This window comes from Lasioglossum baleicum, chromosome 19 (assembly GCF_051020765.1).
Source record: "Lasioglossum baleicum chromosome 19, iyLasBale1, whole genome shotgun sequence".
In the NCBI taxonomy this organism is placed as follows: domain Eukaryota; kingdom Metazoa; phylum Arthropoda; class Insecta; order Hymenoptera; family Halictidae; genus Lasioglossum; species Lasioglossum baleicum.
In genome coordinates, this window is record NC_134947.1 from 9,327,822 (window position 1) to 9,352,550 (window position 24,729).

Sequence of the window (24,729 nt, forward strand, 5' to 3'; positions counted from 1 at the left end):
GGTTTGCCAATCAACATTGCAACGAAGACCCAACAAAATGCCAACCATAAATGCTACTAGAGGGACTCTCTCGAATCAGAGGACGAGAAACGGAGCGAAACGCGACGAGGAACCGGACACGATTGGCAAAGTTTCCACCGTGGAAGAACCACGAAGAACGCCGCGTGCGCGCGAGTCTGATGACTCATGCTCGCAGATAAATTCTAAGCGGCTAAGTGGTTCCCGTGCAGGAAGTCGCTGACTCTCCGCATCGATTGTCGCGTTTCATAGGAAAATTTTCCTGGAAACACGAGATCCGCAGCGTGACTCATGGTCCCTCTGGCCGAGATTCAAGGTCGTCGGACTGTCCGCCAACGCCAGAGTCGAGCGGTGGGACGGGGAAATTCTAAAAGAGGGAAGATGATCCGGATAGCTCGGAGAAACCCAGGACATATTCCGGTTCATTGATCTCCGGTACACTTTCGCTTGATGTATATCTATAGCCGATCGATTGTTCCCGAGATTCGTATTGTCGAATTATACATTCTCCGTTGGTCGGAGGAACGCCAGAACAGTCTAGAAAAGATAACAATTTAGTTGGGAATCGGGTTTGCAATCCCACGTCATTATTAATCCCGCGGGACAGATGTGGGATTTATTTCAATCACGCTGGGTCCCGCTGGACTAAGGATTTCGTTCTTCAATCTAATGCCAGATAGCACAGCACGTCCTGAAGACGTCCATTTTACGTCTATTTCAAGTCTGAAAGACTTACCTCCGTCCTAAGAAGACGTCTTTAATAATCTAGCAGTACTAGCGTTGGTATTATTTGTTCGAGTTAGTTTTTTTGCTTCAATTTCAACTTCAATTTCAACTTCAATGTCAACTTCAGCTTCAATTTTTCAATTCCAACTTCAATTTCAACTTAAATTTCAATTCTTCAATTTTTATTTTTCAATTTCAGCTTCAATTTCGACTTCAACTCGTCAACTTAAAATAATTATAATAAGAATATATAATAATTCGTTATATCTAATAATTATTAAAAGAAGGTATTTGAATAAAAAAATATTATATCAATAACGAAGCTAGAATACGATACAATAATTGCCGAGGTTAATCGGAACAATTTTTTCCTTTACCAAAATGTTGTTCAAGGCATCGTTTTTTCATTATTAATGAAGTTAAGGAAGTTAAGTAAAGGTAAAAATTGTTTAGAACGAATTATATGTATATAAACGATCTGTAAACATAGTCTGTAAATATAGCTTTAATTGCATTAAAATCAGAAAAATGTTCAAATTATAAATTTTAATTTGTAAAACATTGAACATATGATTGTAAAGAGCAAAGACTATTAATCGTTGTATCTCCAACGTTGCTCCTTAAGTCATTACTAGACTGCGAATCTTTATGCATTTGTAGGAAAATTAAGTAAATGAAGTTTAAAATTGTTAGAAAATTTTGAAAATTTAACATGTCAATGTATGATTTCTCCTCTATTAAAACTATTAAGACAAGAAATAATATTCAATTTAGTTTCTACTTCTTGACAAACGTATGCAGACAATTTTTATTTTACATAAAGATCCGCAATCTAGTCATTACAAAGATATTTTGCAGCGGAAAAGCTCGTTCAGCCTCTACATTTGTAGGTCGAATAGCTAGTCAATCAATGCAACATCGATACAGCTCATCTTGCGTGTCGTCATTCGCGCAATTTAGATTACACGCATAGTTCCGCAAAATTTTCGGGATTTCATATCACCTGTTTGAGAAATGTGGGACTAAAAAATGACGCGGGATCCCACTTTACGAGATTGCAATTCCTAGATGCGAATCGATAAACGACGAATCTGATTTAGCATGTAAAATGTAAAACGTAGATATTGCTTCGTATAGGATTTAGGATGACCCAACTAGCGTCTCCGGCCAAGAAATTTGTGCATTTTGTACGTACAGCCCCTTTACTAAAATATACAAACTATTCACTTGTCTAGACTAGACATCTCGCCAAACGACAGCAAATGGAGATGAGCAAACGATAGTTTTAACTGTCTCACGACTGGGTCGAGTTGTCCTTTTTAATGTTGTCGTTAGTAAATCACCGGACACTCACTTATCTTCAACGAAATGGTAATTAAAGAATACAAGCTTCCAGCTTGATTTTCTTGTTTTCTATTGATTGTATGTAGTTATTATACGACAACATTTGAATGCAAAATTAAATATATACATATACTATTTGAATAAATGTTGGAAAAGAGAGACTGAGAAATTATGGGGTGATTCTGGACAGCTCTAGAAGCCAAATTGGAGAACAATTGCACCACTTAAATTTTAAAAATCAGAAATTCAATTTCAATTTTTCAATTTGAATTTCAATTCTTCAATTTGAATTTCACCTCTTCAATTTCAATTTTTCAATTTCAGCTTCAATTTCGATTTAAACTCTTCAACTTCAATTTCAAATCTTCAACTTCAACTACAATTTCAACTCTTTAATTTCAACTTCAATTACCATTTTGCAATTTCAACTCTTTAATTTCACCTTCACTTACCGGTTTAACTTCAATTTCAATTTTTCGTTTTCAACTCTTCAATTTCAATTTTAATTTTTCAATTTCAATTTCAACTCTTCAATTTTGCCTTCAATTTCAACTTCACCCCTTCAATTACCATTTTGCAATTTTCAACTCTTTAATTTCAACTTCACTTTCAAGTTTAACTCCAATTTTAATTTTTCAATTTCAATTTCAACTCATCAACTTCGACTTCAATTACCATTTTGCAATTTCAACTCTTTAATTTCACAACTTCACTTTCAAGTTTAACTTCAATTTCAACTTCAATTTCGACTTCAATTTCACTACAATTTCAACTTCATCAACGTAATAATTAAAATTTCAAAAATGTAGGATGTTTCGGTCAGATTTGATTTACATTTACCATTTTTATTTCATAATAAAATATCGTCTGCATCGAAATTTTAAGTGTCCGGTGACTTATATGGCCGGGGGAGTGTATACGTTACTCCTAGACAGCGATCTCTTTATGCAAAATAAAAATTTTGTACCTGAATCGCAACAAATCGGAATGAACTAGAAATGTATTTTCTTTCTTACTATATTAAATAGTAGCTTACAAATAGTTATAAACTACTCATTTTTGTCATAAATGCGTGAAATCTAGTTATGACAAACTGAAGCTTGGAATGTTGAGATAATATGCAGGAAAATGGATTATGTAATATTAATCCTACCGAACTCTGAAAATGACTTGCTGTATAAAAATGACAAGACGAATTTATCTCGATGTTTATCACAATATGTGCTTGAATAAAGAGGTTCGACCATTCCCTATGTAGAAATCTTTATAATTTCAATAATTGTAAAATGAAAAAATGTATAAAGCCGGGTATTTGATCGGTGATTCAGTCTTGATATTCTATTATTTCAGAACGATTCTCTTCGATGGAAGCCGTGTCTATTAACGAGGAAATTAAGACAAGAATTCATTAATTGGTCAGAGTCCTTCAGCTCCGTTGATTGATCAAAGTCAGCGAAAATAATCTCTAAGATGAGAGATTGAGAGCTTCACCAATTGGATTGCGAACAGTCGTTTTCTCGGCAGCCTTTTAAAGAACACCGTTTCCCTATGAGATAACGTCGATACATTGGACAATCCAATACCAATTTAAGACCAGTTTCCTCCCAAGGAATGTCATTGTACACTCGAGCTCAGGCGCGTACGAACATACATATACAGTGGGTCTACAAAATATTCGTACACCTTTTAAAAACGAATAAATTCTTCGAAGGATTAGTTTACTAGCTACAGTGCGTAAAAGACTTTTTTAAAATTGTTATTGGTCACAATTGCGAAGGAAAAAGTAAAGGTCACGATGTTCAAATTTTCTATTTGCACCTGAAATGAATAAAATTTAAAACATGTATTTTGTAAAACTAAGTAAGTTATATACATGTACAAAGTACAAAGTTTCATTGAGATCTATAGGCATTGTGAGATGTAACAATCTTTGAATTTAGGGCTCTCGATACATTTAAATCGCTTCTTATAATTTTTGCTACTTTCAATCAATTAGATTTCTTCCCAAGTAGCCACGTACGTCCCTAAAACGTACGCAGAATGGACGTAGGACGTTTGGACGTGAACCGTACGTTTTAGAGACGTACGTGGCTACTTGGGATAACAACCTTGATCGATTTCGATGAAACTCTGTACATGTATATAACTTACTCAGAACCTACCAAAGGCAGCTTCTAAGTTTTCATTAGAGGCACAGATAGAAAATTTCAAAATCGTAACCTTAACTTTTTCCTTCGCAATTGCGATCAATAATAATTTTTAAAAAGTTATTTACACATTAGCTAGTAAACTAATCCTTCTAACGTCTGAAAAAAAATACTGAAGCTGTTGGGTCCAATTTTGAAAAAGTTATATACGTTTTTAAAAGGTGTATAATTACTTATTTGTACACCCACTGTGTATACATGTGTTTTCACGGCGAACCGTGTGAGAGCGACAATTTCCTTTCTTCTCTTTCTACTGCGGCTTTTACCTCTGTCCGACGAGGTTCTATTGTTTGGATACCTAACAATGGTCTTGCTATTTAATTGTGTTATATACCAATGACTTTATGGAAATAATAAATACCGATAAATTGGAAAAAATATGTATAAATTATAATTTATCGTCCAGAATGTTGAACACCCTTATATGTGTACTTCTATTATATGTACTTCTTGTAAAAGTTAACTATATTAATATTTCAATTACGCACCAATTTGTTGTTTTTGGTATTGCGTGCTGCCATCTACCAAGAGACTACTGGAATCAGAATGTGAAACAAACATTGTAGGTAATTATCAAACGATTCGAAAGGAAATAGTGTTGCCATCTGTAGTAAATCTGACGAACTCCCTAGTGTTGCAACGCAAAAGGTGTGTGTCTGAGCCATCTGAAATCGCCGCCATCGCGCGAGAAAAGTTGGGCCGAATAAAGGTGAGCGCATACTAGATGGTCGCGGGAAGGCCGCGGGAAGGCCAAAGCCGCCGATGGACGCCCAAAGCCGCCGATGGACGTCCACGCGGGAAGAAATCTCTAGCGGGCCGACGGCTCCACAGCAGGGAGCAGGGCTCCCTGAAAGAAAGGTCCCTTTCCCTAAAAGAGGTGGGGAGCCCACGGAGACCTTTTTTTCTGCCACGCACAGCAGGTAGCCCTGCTCCCTTGCCGCATGGACGTCCATCGGCGGCTTTGGGCGTCCATCGGCGGCTTTGGCCTTCCCGCGGCCTTCCCGCGGCCTTCCCGCGACCATCTAGTATGCGCTCACCTTAACAGCACAAACAGTTATGCTCTCCGCCAATCAGAAGCGATCACGAAAATCACTGGCTACACAGCATGACAGCCATCACAGCCAATCACAGCCAGCCAATCACAGCCATGATAAGTCTAGGGTATTTACGTTTTTGGTGGGCAGTTTTTCACGGTGCGCCTTCTTGCACTGTTTGGTTTATGGTTTCACTCAGTATCTGACGTGTACAAAAATCAAATTGTGCGATCACCAGTAGGTTAGATCACTCAGTGTTGAATGAAAAACATTTTTTATTATTAAAATATAGTGCGACAATGCTCGACTTATTTACCATATTCAGTAAAGGGGGGATTGTGCTTTGGTGTTTCCAGAATACCTCGCAAATATTTGCTCCTAGTGTTAATGCGCTTATACGGAGTGTCATACTGCAAGTAAGTGTTTCTGCTAAGGTTTCTCGTTTTTTTTTTTAAATTTTCGCTTCGTCCATATGGACTGTTATGACAAACGTGAGAGCCACACGTGAAATATAAAATTTATGTAGAAGAATGTTGATGACCCTTCATACAATGAAATGAATGTACATTTTGATTTTAAGTTCTAGTATCAATAACAGAAATTTCTTGATGAACTTTGATCCTTACACTGCAATAAATTACAATTTCATGTATCTTTTACTATTTGCCTTATTTTGCTGTTTTCTAACATATAATAAATATTATTCTTGTCTTTATTAACGATTTATCAACTTCTTTTTAGGAACGTACAGGGAATCATACTTTCGAACATGACTCTTTGCGTCTACAATATAAACTCGACAATGAGTTCGAGCTGGTGTTTGTTGTAGCATACCAGAAAATACTACAATTATCTTATGTAGATAAATTTTTAAATGATATTCATTTAGAGTTCCGAGACAGATTTAAAAATGAATTGGAGAAGTCTCAATGGTTTTATAAATTCGAGTTTCAATGTAATTATGAGAATGTGCTCGCTATGGCTGAACAATGGGCACGGACACAGGCTAAAATACCCAAACAAATGCGCACGTTCGATGAGAGCCAAAAGTCTAAAAAGACTGTGGCTAGTATGATTGAGCGGAAGGATGATAAAGATAATAAAAAACAGGGTACGTAACAGTAATAGATACTATAATATTTTAATTTTTTAGTCGCACTTATATTTATTTCAAATGCCTTGCCGAAGGATCTTTAGTTCTGGTACAGTAAGTCCTCGACTTACGTGGATTATTAATTGAATCAGGAAACCAATTCCAAACTGTGAAATTCATTTTCGATTGCCAGAACGGGAGCTTTATCTGCACATATGCGACAGAAGCGATACAGCGTAGGCATTCGGCTACTTATAAGTGATAAATTTTCCATGAATATAGTTGGTTTATTTGTATTATTCTTTCTAACGGTTTCTCGAGAGATGCATACTTTGGTGTTGCGAGTTTTTCTTGTAGGTGGACGCGTAGAAGAGATAAGAAGGTCATCAGTATTTTTTTAAATAGGATCGTATGTTTTTTCCTGCACCAATCGATGAAGCTCCATATTCTCTACGAAAAAGTATTAATCTATTAATATCGAAACACTTAGTTCAGGAGATATTTTATTTTTAGCGTTGTTAGGAAGTCACAACTCTCTTGATAATGTTACGAATTCAAATAATCATTGCACATTCGAAAAACAATGCGGCTCCAACAGGATGGTTGTCCTACACATTATGAGAGAATAACAAGAAATGCGTTCAATCAAATATTTCCAAATTGTTGGATAGGACGAGGTGGTCCCATTCATTTTCCGACTAGATCACCTGATTTAACACACCTCGACTTTTTCTTATGGGGTTACTTGAACAATAAAGTATACGCTGAGAGAGATACTTTCTCGATTCAGAAAATGTCGCGATGTAAACGGTCGCCACATTGAACCTTTTCTGTGAATAAAATCATTACAGCATTATTAAGAGAGTCGTGATTTCGTAACAACATTAAAATTAAAATATCTCTTTAACTAATGGCTTTTCGATATTAAATAGGTTAATACTCTCTTGTAGAGAATATGAAGCTTCATCGATTGGTGCAGGAAGAAACATACGATACCATTTAAAAGAATACTGATGACCTACCTTTGATGTTCACCTACAAAAAAGCTCACAACACCAAAGTATGCATCTCTCAAAACCATTCAACCTTATACATATAAACATTTCTCGCTACGAACAATAAGAATGACGAAAATGGAGGAGGTAATGTCTGGTGAACCACCGTGTATAGTATGTACAAAGTAGATCGTATTAAGAGAGTAGACTCATTTCTAGGATTGCAAGGGTGCGGGATGGACCGTCTCATTTCTCGATAATGCAAAGATGGGGTTTTTCAATAGTCAAAAGCGCTAGATAAAAGATCAATCTAGGTCGTTTACGAGGCGTAATTTGCATTATTTGACAGCATGTAGCTGTCGCAGCTTTATGCTTCCAAATAATGCAAATTACGTTGCCGAATAATGCAAATTACGCCTCGTAAACGTAAAAATAGGAATTTTGAAGCTGATTGCGGCCTAGATTGATCTTTTATCTAGCGCTTTTAACTACTGAAAGACCCCATCTTCGCATTATCGAGAAATGAGAAGGCGCATCCCGCACCCTTGCAATCCTGCAAACGAGAGTCTACCCTCTTAAGGCACTATTCAACTAACGCGCTGGAAACCTAAGCTACCTAAGCGCAACTAAGCGATGGAACGAACGAACCGCGTAAGTCGAGGACTTACTGTATTATTATTCTTATATTACATGAAGAAACTCTAAAGGGGTAGTCTGTATCTTTTCTATAATTCATAGAATAATTTGCAATTCACGAGGTTGAGGATGATTTCTAAAAAGATATTCACTTGCTTCTAACAAGTTCTCGAGGAAGTCTGTCGATGACTTTAGAATCACAAGCGGTTATCATTTAGGTAGTATTCTTTCTAATGTGGGTATCACTAACAGGATTTAGGGATCTTATTCTTCGCTTCTAGGTAAAAGGAAGAAGGGAGTTAATACTAATAAAGATGATCAAAGTAAGTGGTTTTGGATTTTACAGGCAATGCGTTACTTGCATGAGCTATTGCACGCTTGCATGCATCTGTAATTCATTATTCAAACAAAAGATTTAACATACACTCCATAAGTCACTGGACACTTATCGATGCAGACGATTTTTTGTTATTAAAGAACCTATACAGTAAAGTCGTGATCTAGCTCCCTGAGGATCTCTACGATCACTGTCCCTTCGCCTACCCCTTCCATTGGGGGCATCCCCGAAGCTCGACCTGCCTTGGTCGCCGCGCGGTCATTACATGCTGTCCTTTTCTACGTTCGACGTCCTTCATACGCTGTCATAAAAAAATAGTTTCCCCACACGATCTTTGTCCCTGCTCGGCACAGACGAAGGGAGCTAGATCGCGACTTTACTGTATTATAAAATAAAAATAGTACTTGCTAATTTTTTCTAATGTAGAGAACATGTAAATCAAATCTGACCAAAATATCCTATATTTGTCCATAATCATTCCACAATTTCTCAATCTATTGCTTCCAACATTTATTCAAACAGTATATTTAATTTTGCATTCGAATATTATCGTATAATAACTACATCTAATCAAAATAAAACAAAATCAAGCTGGGGAAGCTTTTATTCCTCAATTACCATTTTCTTGAAGATTAGTAAGTGTTCGGTGATTTATAGACGGGAGTGTAAGCTAGTAGTCGTAACACCTAACTGCACTAGAACCATCTCAAACTGATAATACGGGTGCTCGGAGTAAACAGTAGAAGCAATTAGCAGTGTATCTCAGTTCCCTTCTTTTGAAAAAAAAACGATTATAATAATATTAACAAAAGCTACATTTCTGCAAGGGTTGAATTGTACAACATAACTAACTCTTTGTCTTTTAACGTAACTAAGCTATTTTGATCAGAATTATTTTTATTATATTCTTCGTATTTCATAAAATTAACTACTCTACTTAATCATTTTCATTTAATTCTTTAGTAAAAGCTCAGGAGGTCCCAAAGCAGGATGTACAAAATAACCAAACAAATAATCATAATCATAACGGGGAAATAGATGAGGATATTATAATCGCGAACCGTTTAAAATTGGCTCAGAGCATGACCTCGCAAAAGAAGAAACTTGAGAAGCAGTAGGTTCATTATACTAGGGATTAAGAAAATTACTTTGGAAATCAGAGTACTTGCAATTTATACTCCATAGGAAGAGCCGTAAAATGGAGAAAGCTGGCAAAAAGCCTCGTGTATGGGAATTAGGTGGGACCACCAAGGACCTAGCTACCTTAGAACGTACCAAAGATAAGCCAGAAGAAGGTGGAGATTATGTGGCAGCTGATACAACAGTAATTTCGCATCTTTCAATATTTCAGTCTTTCAATTCAACTCGCATTCATTCATTGCTCCGTTTAAAATATTTTCTGTCGTACATCATCAGTAGACTACGGATGTTTATGCAATTTTCAATTTGTCTAGACGTAATTTTAAGAAAGTATTACCACACAAGATCCCATTTCCATTTGTAATAGCATTTGTAGATCCAAAATAAATAAAAATCGTACTAAATTCTATCGAATTGCTCCAGCATTTCTTTTCAATTTTCATAAGCCATAAATGCATAAAGATCCGCAGTCTAATCATCAGAGGTAATAGTAATTTATTTGTAATATAGATCTATATTTTATTGTACTTGCCACGATACTGTTTAGGGAATGAAATCACTTTTTGAAAGGAATGCGAAATTTTCTTTCCCACATCGTGAAAATAACGATACATTCAAAAATTAATTTTTTAGAAACTTTTTATGTCAGTAAGACTGTGTAAAAATTATTTTCAAAAACTCCGTGCTTTATTACACGCGATAATTCATTTTATTTGCACTCGAAGCGTCATAATATTCTCAGTTTCCAAGTTTCTCAACTTCCTCTGCGAATGGCAAATTAGGAAAATTGAGGAACGAATGAAGATCAATCATGATCGAATATTAAAACCTATTTAACATTGTGTTCTAGTTAGTGGGCCAGATGAAGGGTAGCATCCGCGACTTAGAAGTAGAAAGTGAGTCGGAGGACGACGAACCGAATCAGGAGATTGTAAATTCCAAACCGCAAGTACAAAAGAAATCCAGTAGTATGTTTTCCATGTTCAAGAGCCTGGTTGGCAATAAGAGCTTGAAGTTCGACGACATGGCTCCGGTTTTGGAGAAGCTGAAGGATCATCTGATCTCGAAGAATGTGGCTGCCGATATCGCCCAGAAATTGTGTGATTCCGTTGGTGTGAAATTAGAGGGGAAGGTGCTCGGCACGTTCGACAGCGTGACGAACACTATTAAAGCAAGCTTAACGGACGCATTAGTGCAAATATTGTCCCCGAAGAAACGTGTCGATATTCTGCGAGACGCGATGGAAGCCAAAAAGAATAAGAGACCATATGTGATGACCTTCTGCGGCGTTAATGGCGTGGGAAAATCGACGAATCTGGCGAAGATTTGCTTCTGGCTGATCGAGAACAATTTCCGCGTGCTTATTGCTGCGTGTGACACATTCAGGTATGATTGCTTCATGATTATTTTTATCGAGTATTACAGTACATTTTGAAAGTACGAGGTACGTTAGAAAAGTGACGAGACTGATTGTTTTGTTACCACATGAATCGTATTCTTTTTACACCTGAAGGTTGTCACCTTCAAAATAATTCCCTTGGGCAGCTACACAGCGACACGGAGGCGTTGTTTCCAGTCTTCGTAGCACTTCTGGAAGGCTTCTGCTGGAATATCTTTCAGCTCGTCAGTTACGCTCTTCTGGATATTATCCAAAGTGCTAAAACGACGCACTTTCAAGCGGTTTTTGATCCGGGGGAATAAAAAGATGTCACATGCACTGAGATCCGGCGAATAGGGGGGCCGAGGAACCACAGGAATGTTATTTTTTGCCAAAAATTCATTAATAGAGCACTTGATAGTCACTACTTTACTTCAGACGCTCTCGACACTCTTCTAGCAACAGTAGCAACTTGAAACAAGTATGGACAACAAAGTCACGATTCAACCTAACTGCCTTCCGATGTATATAGAAGGCAACAGCGATGTAGCTTGATGGACAGTGTTGCCTGTCTCATTACTTTTCTAACGCATCTCGTATGCCAATCACTTAAAAATTGAACAATACGATCCTCGAACAAACGATGCGGTTTTAATTTTACTTTATCGACTTCATTGGCACTAAATAAGTAAATTTACTTACCTGGTGTAGATATTATTATTTAAAATTTAGATGTTTCAGTTTTCTTGACAAAGGTTTAATCACTTATTAAATTTCTGCTATTTCTAATGGCCTGAGAAGGTTGTTATTATCTCATATACACTCCTGTCCATAAATCACCGGACACTTACTTACCTTCAATAAAGTGGTAATTAAAGAATAAAAGCTTCCAGCTTGATTTTATTGTTTTATTTTGATTGGATAATATTATACGATAATATTTGAATGAAAAATTAAATATACAGGGTGGTGTCCACCTAAGTAAGGCCACCTAAATATCTCCTCTAATTGAGGGGGTACAACAAATATTTTGTATGCTATTTGAATGGTTTGAAAAAACCATTCTATTGCAAAAAATATTTTTGTTTTCTAAGGTAATTTTTCTCCGAGTTTACAAAGTTATCGATGTTTTTTTGCGTATAATTGTTTTTTTTATTGCATCGTGTAGCTGATGTAAAAATACATTTAGATATGTACTAGGGCTGTAACTTTCCTTCGAAATCTTCGACCTTCGAAGGAAAGTTACAGTCCTACTGAATACGTGAGTTTTGTCAAGCGCCAAGCCTGTCTTGCCTTTCTTTTCATTTAGTCTGCGATATCCGATTTCACCGAATTTAATAAAACTCATTAAAATTTTGGTCTGCAAAGTATTATTTTTTAAGTACATTCGTGATATGATCCCGAAATTTATGAATAGAATGCACTCTTTTAAATTTAATTTAATTACGGAAAATCAAAACGGAAAGTTCAGTGTCAGTCACCGGTGACTGAAAGTTAATATTTTTATTTATCAAAAATCGTGACATGATATGGTACTCATAAGTTACAATTTCATACGTTTCGAAGACTTCGAAGCTTCGTAACTTCGAAACTTTGAAGCTTCGGAAAAGTTACAGCCCTAATATGTACAATAACATGACCTTGAAATGACCTTCATCTTCGAAAATTGCTAGGTAAAGGCCACCTACATATCTTCTCAGGTTATTGTCATGCAAAAAAAATTTGTTACGTCATGTGCATAGTGTCAATGGACCAAACATCTGGCAAGAATATTTTTTTCCAAAGGTCATTTTTTTCGGAATTATCAAGGTCATCGATGTTTTTTGATATATAACTACATTTTTTTTATTGTATCGTGTAACTAATCGAAAAACACATTCAGATATGTATAATAACATGACATTGACCTTGATCTGAAGGTAAAACTTTAATTTTCGAAGCTCAAAGTCATTTCAAGGTCATGTTTTTATAAATATCTGAATGTATTTTTCGATCAGTTACACGATGCAATAAAATAAAAATGTAGTTATGTATCAAAAAACATCGATGACCTTGACAACTCCAAAAAAATGATCCTCGGGAAAAAATATTCGTGTCAGATATTTGGTCCATTGACACCATGCACATTACGTAACAAATATTTTTTGCATCACAATAACCTGAAGAGATATTTAGGTGTTCGTATTTAAACGGAACACCCTGTATAATATAGGTCCTTTAATAACAAAAAAATCGTCTGTATCCAAATTAAAATAAGTGTCCGGTAACTTATGCACGGGAGTGTATAAGAACTTGCATTTTTCTATGTTTTGTTTGGTCAGTAGGTCAGGGATTGAGCAATACAGTAAATTATCTCGTGACGTGTTAAATATATAAAAACGTTTCAAAAATTAAATGATACAGAGTATCATGCGGATCTTTTTGTAAGTATGGCTTTCGAGAATTTTCAAAAAATGCTAGGATATAAAATATGAACTAGTTTAGTACGACTTTAATTTATTTCAGTTCTAAAAAGGCTACTACTACGAAAAATAAGATTTTATTTGATTCGTGTTTCTTCAAAATCGCCTACCAAAATTGCATAAACATCCGTAGTGTAGATATAAACAAAAATATTTGTAATTCCATTTAGAAAATTAAACTTGATCGTCTTAATTATCAGAGCAATGCAAAAGCCTACCCTATAAAAATTTGGATTATCTTTCTATATTACGAAATAATTGATTGTATTGCCTGGACCCCTTAGAATAATAAGGTAGTAACTGTACCACGATTTTTATGAAGAGAATTTAGTATAGTGTTCGTTAAAATTCGTTAATTGCTAATTTCATTTCAGAGCCGGCGCGGTTGAACAATTGAGGACCCATACGCGCCATTTGAATGCTTTGCACCCGCCGGAGAAACACGGAAATATACCTATGGTTCAATTGTATGAGAAAGGGTACGGCAAAGACGCTGCTGGTATAGCTATGGAAGCGATCCGGTTCGCCAAGGACTCAAACGTCGACGTGGTTTTGGTAGACACTGCTGGCAGAATGCAAGACAATGAGCCGTTGATGAGAGCCTTGGCCAAGTTGATCAAAGTGAACGAACCGGATCTGGTGCTTTTCGTTGGTGAAGCTCTCGTTGGTAACGAAGCTGTCGATCAATTAGTGAAATTCAATCAAGCGTTAGCTGATCATAGTCAATCCAGCAATCCTCATATCATTGACGGGATTGTGTTGACTAAATTTGATACAATCGATGATAAGGTAAGGTTGCGTTAGAACGGTGTAGTCGTCTGTTATACGTTTCGCGCTCCAAATTCACCGTTTTGAAAGTCAAATTCAATCTTTTGCAAATCAATTTCACCCTTTTGCAAATCAAATTCAACCTGTTTCGAGTGTTGTCCTGTACAGGGTGTTAAGAAATGTTTGGTCTTGGCAAGCATAGGCGTATTCTATATCTTCGGATCGATGGAGGTCTGTAAAAAAAAGTTGTCGCAAAATTGTCCTTGACCTTGAATTTCAAGGTCAAATTTTTTTTATTGTATTGTATTCTACGCATCATGAGGATAAAAAGTGTCAAAGGAACTATGGGTCAGAACTCAACCGTTCTCATAAAAAATAATAGTAGAGTTATTACTAATGAAGCATGCAGTTACTATTGTTGTTTATCTGTTGTTTATCGGAAATCTAACATAATCAATCATAATCAATATTACCTTCTAAGTCTTGAAAGATGTTCATCTTCTGTTTCTTCTTCTGAGCCAAAGAACCTATCCATTCTGATTAATATTTCTTAATAGCCGAGCTTGACTGCCAGCTTCAATATGGCCACCACTGTTTTGCAAACAGGTCTCTGCAAAATTTGGTATATTTCGTAAATGTTGGAAGGCATGCTCTATTCGAATGTTTAATTCTTCCACAGTTCTTATTTCGTGCCCCGATTTATATATCTGTTCCTTTACCGCTCCCCATAAGAAAAAATCTAATGGATTTAGATCCGGCGATCGCGGAGGCCATATAATTGGTGCAGGTCTTCGACCAATCCATTTAGATCCAAACATTTGATTTAAAAAGTCTCGAACCGGCTGACTAAAGTGTGGTGGTGCTCCATCGTGCATAAAATAAGTAAAACGACGCCTCTCACGCGGTATAATAATAAGACCCAGATCGGTCAACAATCGTGAACGTAAAAATCTATGGTAATTCTCACTTGTTAAACGATTTGGAAGATAATAAGGACCAATAATTCTGTTTCCTAGAATAGCTGCCCACACATTGACTGAAAAACGTCCTTGATTGAAATGTTGTATCATGGCATGAGGGTTTCGATAATTCCATATTCTAACATTTTGCAAGACTGTGTCTATGTCAACAACTAAAATTTCCATTTGAAATCTCCAATTTCTATGAATAAAATTCATCTTACAGCCGACAAAACTTCCGCATCAATTTTTGGCGAAACGGTTGAGTTTTGACCCATAGTTCTTTTGACACTTTTTATCCTCATGATGCGTAGAATACAATACAATAAAAAAAATTTGACCTTGAAATTCAAGGTCAAGGACAATTTTGCGGCAACTTTTTTTACAGATCTCCATCGATCCGAAGATGTAGAATACGCCTATGCTTGCCAAGACCAAACATTTTTTAACTCCCTGTACAAGATTGGCGCTGGTTTAGGGGCTCGCTGCTATCTCGCTGTGTTTAAGTGAACAAACAACCAGATCACTCTACTGGGTCATTCCATGCCAAATCGATCACTTTTTGCAGGCACCATCGTCGATTTTGTTCTAAATGAAATATGTTGTAGTCCATGTGAAATTAGGGTGGGTTTAAGTCATCATTTTGCCGGTTTCGAATCTTTTTAGAAATTGCAGGCCTTCAAAGTTTTCAATTTTTGCCCATTTTGGCGATAACAGGCCTCACTTACAAATTTTTATCTCGGGAACTGTTTGTCCGATTGAGCTACATTTATTATTGTTTTATTCTGAAAGGATTGGGCTATTACGAAATAATTTTTTCAACCTCGAAAATCAACTTTATAATGTCGAAAAATGGAAACAAATTCTTTTTTTACGTTTTTTTTCGATGAGGGGCCGGAGTGATTTAAATTTTGAAAAAAATATTAACTTGATTTTCGAGGTTGAAAAAATTATTTCGTAATAGCCCAATCCTTTCCGAATAAAACAAAAAAATGTAGCTCAATCGGACAAACAGTTCCTGAGATAAAAATTCGTAAGTGAGGCCCGTTTTCGCCGAAATGGGCAAAAATTAAAAACTTTGAAGGCCTGCCATTTCTAAAAAATTTCGAAACCGGCAAAATAGTGGTAGTGGGGATAAAATATTTACACTATCCGTACAGACGAAAGTCACACCATGCGAATTTGACTCGTAAAAGGGTGAATTTGGAGTGTAAAACCTGTACTAAAGACGAAGCCCCGATTCTCTGGAACTCATTAAGCCATTTATTGTTTAATAATTTTACAGGTAGGCGCGGCGATTTCTATGACGTACATTACCGGGCAACCAATCGTGTTTGTTGGCACGGGACAAACGTATACGGACCTGAAGTCGTTGAACGCGAAAGCTGTAGTACATGCTCTGATGAAATAATTGTTGATTCTAATAATAAAATATTGAACTCAACCATTCTGAGAGATTTCGTGGACTGTTATTGGCAGATTCAAGGGAATGAATCGTTGCTACTGATATTATTATTACAATGATATACAGAAACTTAGAATGGATAACAACACCTTCGAGGAAACTATTGCTCTTGATGCCTTGACGATGCAGCAGATTATACACACTCCGATTAAAATAAAGAGATACATATACAAGAAGCTTGGCGATCCGGTAAACTCCGCTGTGCAATTTCCAGACACATTCGTACATATATATATATATATATATATATGTATATATATATATATTATTATATCGAATCTGTTTATGTTACAAATTATTTATTATATAAATTTATAGAGAATTTTCTAAAAAATACAAATACTGTCAATAAAAATGTTGTACATATATTGTACGTCAGTTGCTGGCTGCTCTTCGATAAAGATTACATTTGTAATTGTCAATATGTGTTTATTTTGAATGTTTTAGTTTTTAACAGTATTATTTTTCTGTATTGTCGCCTCTTCGCTTGTCGGTGTTCATGCTACTTGTTGATCGCGCGCCTCTGATAGGTGTACTTCACGCGAAAATAAAAATGTATTGTTCGGTTAAGCAAAAAATCCAGTGGCGTTTGGCAAGTTACAATAATGTTTAATTAATGGGACAGATTTTTACTTCTCGTGCAGGTGGTAAAGAGTTATTCGCTTCAGATAGTGGCCATCGGCAACTGATTGACCGGAGTTGGTTCCTTCTTTAACTTTCGATTAGCGCGAAGACTCTTCTTCCAGCTCTCGATGAGCCTCGTCGTCGAATTTTAACTACTCGAATATCGAACACAAACCGGAAGCCGCAGTATTCAGCCTGCAATAAAATTGATTGATTGATCGCTACGTTAAGTTAAAAGTGTTTTATGTTATTTATGTAATTTATTTTAGAAAAGATCTCGAAGTTTACGCCAAGTGGCGAAAACGCGTTTAAGAAAAAAATTGGAATTAGAAAACACTATTCAAAAACGAGCACAAACACTCGAGAATATTCGAACTCTTATATCTACCATCGAAGAGATTCATACGAACACAGCTGTACTATCAGCCTATAAAACAGGATCCGATGTGTTGAAGAAATTGAATGGAAGCGGTTTATCCGAAAGTAAGGCTAGAGATATTATGGATGACTTGGCAGAGGTAAAAGCAAATAATTTATTACAAAAAAAATTTCTACGTTGATTGTAAGAAACACACAGTGCATTTCTTCTTTTCGTGTTTGTCATAAATGCATAAAATCCGCAGTCTATCGATTACCATTCGGTTTTTGCTTTGTATCGAGAAATTGAACCGATGATATTAATATTGAATTTCAGGCCTTGGAAGAACAGAAAACAGAACGAAGTACAATGTATATTATCAGACACCTTCAAGGATAACGAATCAAATGCTGGTCTGGAACAAGAACCGGAAGAATTAATGAAACTCAAGGATCCTATTCTCCCGTTGGTTCCGAATTCTCCATTGAATACCAGCGTCGATGAACTCGAAGATAGCTTTAAAAAGTTGCATTTTGAAAGTAAGATATTTATAATAGGATAAATATGTAAGAGTAAAACATATTTAAACGCTCTAAATATTTATTGAACACAATTGAAAACAACAGTATAAACGTAAACTAATAGTCAATAATTGCGTAACTGTAATTCGTATTTCCGTAATCGTATCGTATTTAACTATTTCGTGGTTTTCCCGAGTAACGTCCAAACTGCGTGAATGCGTTTTTCGTAATGAATTCTCGACGTGATGTTTTGTTTGTCTAACTATTTACATTGGCTACGTAGTCAATCGATATCGCATCAATTGACTCACGCACACACACATAAAATACACACATACAAATATTATCACACGCATACAGAAAACATTCAAAATCTAGCTCCTACACTCGGCCGTCCTGAAAAGGCATATGTCCTTAGATGCCTTATACATTCATTCAAATACAATCAAATACATTACACACATACAAATATAATCAAACACATGCAAAAAATTTTGAAAATCTTGCTCCTGCACTCGGCCGTCCTGAAAAAGGGCATATGGCCTCAAATGCCTTCTTCATCACCCTCGCTGACTTCATCACTTTCGTCGCTGACCTGTACCCATGGTTTCATATGATCTGCGGATGATGATGTTTCCCACGGCCCTTCGTGTTCGCCAACCTTGGTCAATAAATAGCGATCATTACGCAGTACCCGCGTTATCTCGTATGGACCCAGAAATTTTCCCTTCAGCTTCATCCTTGGTTTGGTTTGCGTCCGCTGGATCGCCACTAGATCGCCTTCCTGGTAGATTTTGGCCCTTTTCCGACGTTTATCATATTGTCTACGATTTTCTTGCTGTATGCGTTGTAGGCTCTCCTTCGCCTGCAGGCGTGTTTCGTTCCGATCAGTCTGAAACATACTTGTTAATTCGGCCTCAACCAACTCCTTTACCTGCGGATCGTCTTTCAGATGCATTCGTGTGCCGAAGAGCAGGGTGAAAGGAGATGCTCCTGTGCTTCGGTGGGTAGTAGTATTCAGGAATTGTTGCACCGTCGCGCGTCATGAGGTGCTTGTACCAATCTGCGAGGTGTGGGGCGGATATTTTTGATAGCAATGGTATTAATGTCCGGTTCACCCGTTCTACTTGCCCGTTTCCTCGCGGTACGCCCGTAACAATGAGGACATGTTCTATTTTTTCGTTGCTGCAGTAGTCCTTAAAGGCCTGTGACGTGAATGCCGTGCCCCGATCTGAGATTATTCGACGCGGGTTTCCGAAGATTGTCGCCTGTTTACGCAATCGATTCGTGACTTCCGCGGAATTTGTCGTTTTTGTGGCGTATAGCCACACGAATTTTGAAAACGCGTCCATCACAACAAAGATGTGTCGGTATTGTTTATTGGTAGAGGGAAGCGGGCCGAGATGATCTACATGATAGGTCTCGAGTGGCCTGTCTCCCTTTTCGATCGCGTGTAGTAGCCCCTCTTGTCGTCCCTTTTTCCGCTCTGCGAGAATGCAGTCGACGCAGTTATTGACTACCTTCTCAATTTTTGCTCGCATGCCAGAGAACCAATAATCGCGCCGCATCAATGCCTCCGTTTTCGCGATAGAGAAATGCCCGTTCTCGTGTGCCTTGCGAGTGACCTGCGTTTGCATTCCTTCCGGTACCACGATACATAATTCGCCGTTTGTTTCGCGTAGTAAGAGCCCCCGTTTTATCGCGTAACCATCGATCCCTCGTTCGTTTACGCCGTTTCTAATTTTTCGCAAGTCGTCATCGCGTTCCTGAGCTTTGCGAATGCGAGCCGTGATGCTGTCCTCGCTTTCGATCGCAAGACATGTCGACGTTGGGTTACGACTAAGCGCATCAACATGTTTCATCGAGGTTCCGGGTCGATGTTCGATCGAATACTCGAATTCTTCGAGCAACAATGCCCAGCGAGCCACTCGAACGCAAAGATCTTTTTTCCGCATGGCCAACGCGAACGCCCGACAATCTGTTACTATTTTAAATGGAATACCGAGCAAATGAACTCTAAATTTCTTTAGAGCTCGTACTATTTCTAATACTTCAAGTTCGTAACTTATATATCGTTGTTCTGCTGTTGACTGTACTGTTGACTGACAACGCGTGTTGACTGTAAAGTAATTTTTAAATTGCTTTACAGTAAAAAATTATGAATTGGACGCGCTAAAAACAGCTTTCTGAAAAATAACTTCGCCGTCGATCGCCCAATAATGACTCGTCCATTTGCATGCCCAATGTTTTATTGCACGTGCCGATAGCCGCTACGCTATCGTACGTCGCACAGTGGTGCTAAATCCCCAAGACGTGGCAATAATTCGTTTATTATGGTAATGTCATTTTAAAAAATCTATGTGTATTGAAATACATTGCACATTAATACGTTACAGTAATAATGCATCGATCGTAGAGATTATAATAGAACCTAAGCAACAACTGCGACATACACTATTGAAGGAAAAAATTTTTTCTCATTTCTTTGTTGTTTTTGTGTATTGCACTCCTTGATTTTCAAGTTTCATAGTGTAAATATTATTCAGTGCGGTGAGTACGCAAAGCTAATCATTAATTTTTTTAGTATACATATTATTGAGACCCTATGGATGCCACCGATTTTTATTTGTTTATAATCCAAAAATTTGCGACTTTATGTTACTTTTCCACAAATAAGGTCACAATGGTTTTAGAAAGTGCGAGATAAACGATATTTTCGAATCCACATTTATTAAGCTTAAGATTTTTAATACTAAGAAAATGAAAACACTATCCGAATACCCAAAGTCACAAGTTTTTCATTAAAGTATATCATAGTGAAACGATAAGGGTATTTAATAAAAATAATTTCAGTCGAGAAAATATTTGTTTTCATAGTTTATTTTGCAATTGTTTTAAACAGGTGCATTGCTATCATAGAACCAGAAAATTGAAAAAATAAAAATTATGATAAAATATAGCCCCAAGTGTCCTCTTTATGGACCCGTTTTTAAAAATACGGATACTTCAAAATTGGCGACATGAAAATTATTTGAAGTGAACGCTGTTCCGTCCTACATCAGACAAAAATCAAAATTATTTTAACTTCCTCCTACATCGTTCGGCGTCGAGGCCCCATGGGGTTTGTCCATTGTTACCCTCCTCGAAGTACCTGAAAAAGGTTCGACTCCCCGTGATTTTGACCATTTCGTCCGGTTTCTGGCCCACTGTGAGCACCTTGCTGGACGAAAACGGACGAAAAGACACCAACACATCCCTTCCGAACGCTCGTCTGTGTGGGCTGATGTCTGATGTAGGACGAAAACGGACCCACTGTGATCTTACCCTAAGAACGTCTTTTAATCGTTGCGTAGCATTTTCGTAATTCATTGCAGGAACCACTAAGTCGTCAATGTATGATAAAACAACCTTTTTTCGATTAGATCTTTAAACGCGACGTTTACGAATCTTTGAAAAACTGCAGGTGAATTGCATAAGCCGAACGGAACCTTCAAAAATTCGTACTGCCCATCTGGTACTATGAAAGATGTATATTTATGGCTTTCTGGCTCGACTATAACGTGGAAAAAAGCATTTCGTAAATCTAATGTACTGTAAATGATAGCGTCGCGTAGAAAATCTAATTGGTCCTCAATTAGTGGAAGGGGTATCGGTCTCGGATTATCTTCGCGTTTAGCTGCCTATAGTCGACGCATAGACGAGCGGTGCCGTCTTTCTTTTTAACTAGGACGATTGGACTCGCGTATTCAGAGAGAGAGGGTTGTACAATACCGTCGAGTATCCACTCGTTAATTTGTCGGTTAACCCCTTCTCTCTCGACAGGAGGGAGTCTTCTCGGTCGCTGGTATACCGGTACTTCGTCCTTGACAATAATTTTCATCGTTACCCCGACATCGCGGTTCCCGTCGGGCTTGTATTCGCGAACGGCCGTCTCTAATTCGAGTCGCAGATTCTCGTCTTTAACATGGGAAAGGTCTATCGCGTTGTTTTCGTGCTCGTGGCCCACGTATAGAATTTCGGACGTGATGATCGGCGCATTTGACCGTTTCGCTAGTACCATTGTACCATCCTTTACCGACCACTCCCCGACGTTAACGAAATCATAGCCTAACAGCACCTCGTATTTTAAAATTGAATTTTCCACGACTTGTAATGTGGCTTCGCGTATTTCGCCGTCGATTATGATTTCCGCGTTGAACTTCCCGAGAGTTCTGAATTCTTGGGAGCCTATTCCACGGAGTCGCATTTCTTCGTTGGTTAGCGGAGGTGCCCCGATGTCAAGGTATACATTTTCGCGAATCAGCGATACGTCACTGCCCGTATCAAGAACGGCTACCGCGGCGTACCCGTTAACGCGAATATCTTTTCGGTATTTTGTTTCCGAAGATTCCGCGACAGCGAGGACGTTTTTCACGTTTTCTTTCTTTGTCGGACAATCGCGTGAAATATGACCATATTCGTTGCAGTGAAAACACTTACGACCTTTATCTTGTACAGGGCATTTGAATGTGGGGTGTCCTCGATCGCCGCAGTTGATGTACCTCCTCGTTGTTGTTGCCATCACTGAGCTCGTGTCACCTCTGGACCTCGGTGTCGGCTCTCCGCTCTTGAACGTCGTGTTGGTTGCCCTTGGCCCAAGCTCGATTTTGCCGAAGGCTTCCAGCATATCAGCATTCGTCTTGAACCTCTGGACGCGTGCCTGGTTCTGGAGGGTCTGATCCGGTATCCCATCGATGACGCAGTCGATGAATTCTTCCCCATCTATGGCAATGCGATTCGCAAGGATAACCTTCCGATGGAAGTAATCAGTGAAGGTCTCTCCTCGGTGCCAAGTCCTCTCCTCAAACCGTCGCGTCGCCTCTCCTTCAGTTTGTTCGGCCGTCGGTAGAACATTGCCTCCATGTTCTCCAGTAATGTCTCGATCGCCATCGTCATGTGCTCAGGTCGAGAATGAAACCAATCAAGTACCTTTCCCCGAAGCCTCGATGCGATGAGAATTCGACATGCGTCTTCTCGTAATTCGTAATTGTCGCGCAGTAGTCGAAACTGCTTCACCCATGTTTCAAACGCGCTTCCCGAACCATCGAAATGATTCAAAAGGTCTGCAATGGCTGTGATGCTCATCCGGAGAGGTTCACGAGTCGTACCCGTGACACCTGTGTTTGATGTAGCCATAATTGTGACCCCTGTACTCGTTGTCTGCTGACTATAGTTTCCTGGTGCTAAGCGCGCCATTTCCAGTTCTCGTCTGCTCAGCTCCGCTTCTCGAATGGCCAAGTCCTTTTCTTTCTCTAGAAGTTCGATCCGGAGCCTCATCATCTCCATCTCCGTAGTCTGGTTTGTAAAACCAATTGTCGGTTCGTTACTCGGACCGCCGCGCCGCACAGTGGTCTAAACGGGCGATTTAGCTGGACAAAACCCAAAAAATGGAAATCCAGCAGGAAAATTTCCCGCTTCGGTAAATGAGAGGTAAGGTACCAGGTATGATGAACCACTGCTGGTTTTTCCCTTTTTATCACCCCATAATAAAATATACCCCCACTAACAACTCATTTTTCAACTTCGTATTTCTTCATCGTCGTTCGACACCTCACTATTCATTAGTATATCTCGTTGTGAACATCTATTATAGTAGTGGAAATATTTGTGGAATTTTTCATTCTATAATCGATACCAGCATGAACCAAAAGGACAAAACTCAAATAAAACTTATATATATTGTTTATTTGCTTAAAAATTAAAGTATACTTCAAACGTATATAGCATTCAAACTTTGACAGTCTCGCAAAAAAAACCATTAAAAACCTTTATGATGGAACATGTTGGAACATCTTTATAGAAGTCTAGAGTGTCCGAAAAAGTCAATTTTATTAGCACGAACTTGGACCTTTGAATTTGAGATAGTTTTTAGTAATTCAATGTCGATATACATATTTCGAATCATCTCTATGATTCTCTTCTACGTAAGCCACAAATGACAAAAAGATATCAAAACATGATTGGAGTAAAAGTGATATCGTATTTTTGGACCCCTAAAATTTATGCAAACAATTTTGAAAATTTATAATTATTTTTAAATTTTGAAAATGATTTTTTTTAGAAAATTTTTATAGAGATTTGTGGGCCTAAAATTACGATATAACATTTATTTCAATCTGTTTTTGCTATCTTTTGTCGTTTGTTTATTTCATAATAGAATGATGCAAAAGTAGTTCTGTCAGCTTTTCGACGCAAATGCCCAATTGTCACCACGATGTTTTGAACATTTCGGATAATCTGGCAAGAAAATGTTTCCAACAAAAGTTAATCGATACTCAGTCATCTATAAATCCCAATAAAAAAATTCCACAAAATTTTTTTTTTAATAAAAAAATATGTTTATGTTAATTTTTTAAATGCCACTAAGTATTTTTTATTACATATTGTTGTAGCTGTAGCAGACCTGTACAGCGGGCTCAGTACAGCTCTGCTCAGTGCTGCCAGATGGTTGTGAGATCGCAACCAGGTACTCTCCTACTTTTCCCCTTGCACTATCCTATTCCATCGCTTTAGGATTGAGTGGGGCAAATGGGAGACACATTGCGCGTGCGCGATGGGGACGCAACGATGACAGATGAGATGACATGACATTTCGCAGGTTTTAGGTTATTGCCGCGTATCGTAT

The 24,729-nt window shown here is 37.7% G+C and overlaps 2 protein-coding genes across 2 annotated transcripts; both read left to right on the top strand.

The window, feature by feature from the left end:
- Positions 1 to 5,513: 5,513 nt before the first annotated feature.
- On the top strand, positions 5,514 to 23,630 carry LOC143218236 (signal recognition particle receptor subunit alpha homolog). The gene is made up of 8 exons (XM_076443310.1): positions 5,514 to 5,745; positions 6,071 to 6,440; positions 8,335 to 8,376; positions 9,354 to 9,504; positions 9,576 to 9,714; positions 10,381 to 10,916; positions 13,745 to 14,159; positions 16,383 to 23,630. Exons 1-8 carry the CDS (start codon positions 5,629 to 5,631, stop codon positions 16,506 to 16,508), a joined length of 1,896 nt encoding a protein of 631 aa, XP_076299425.1. The 5' UTR covers positions 5,514 to 5,628; the 3' UTR covers positions 16,509 to 23,630.
- On the top strand, positions 16,618 to 23,630 carry LOC143218237 (uncharacterized). The gene is made up of 3 exons (XM_076443311.1): positions 16,618 to 16,751; positions 17,456 to 17,704; positions 17,881 to 23,630. Exons 1-3 carry the CDS (start codon positions 16,638 to 16,640, stop codon positions 17,941 to 17,943), a joined length of 426 nt encoding a protein of 141 aa, XP_076299426.1. The 5' UTR covers positions 16,618 to 16,637; the 3' UTR covers positions 17,944 to 23,630.
- Positions 23,631 to 24,729: the final 1,099 nt, after the last annotated feature.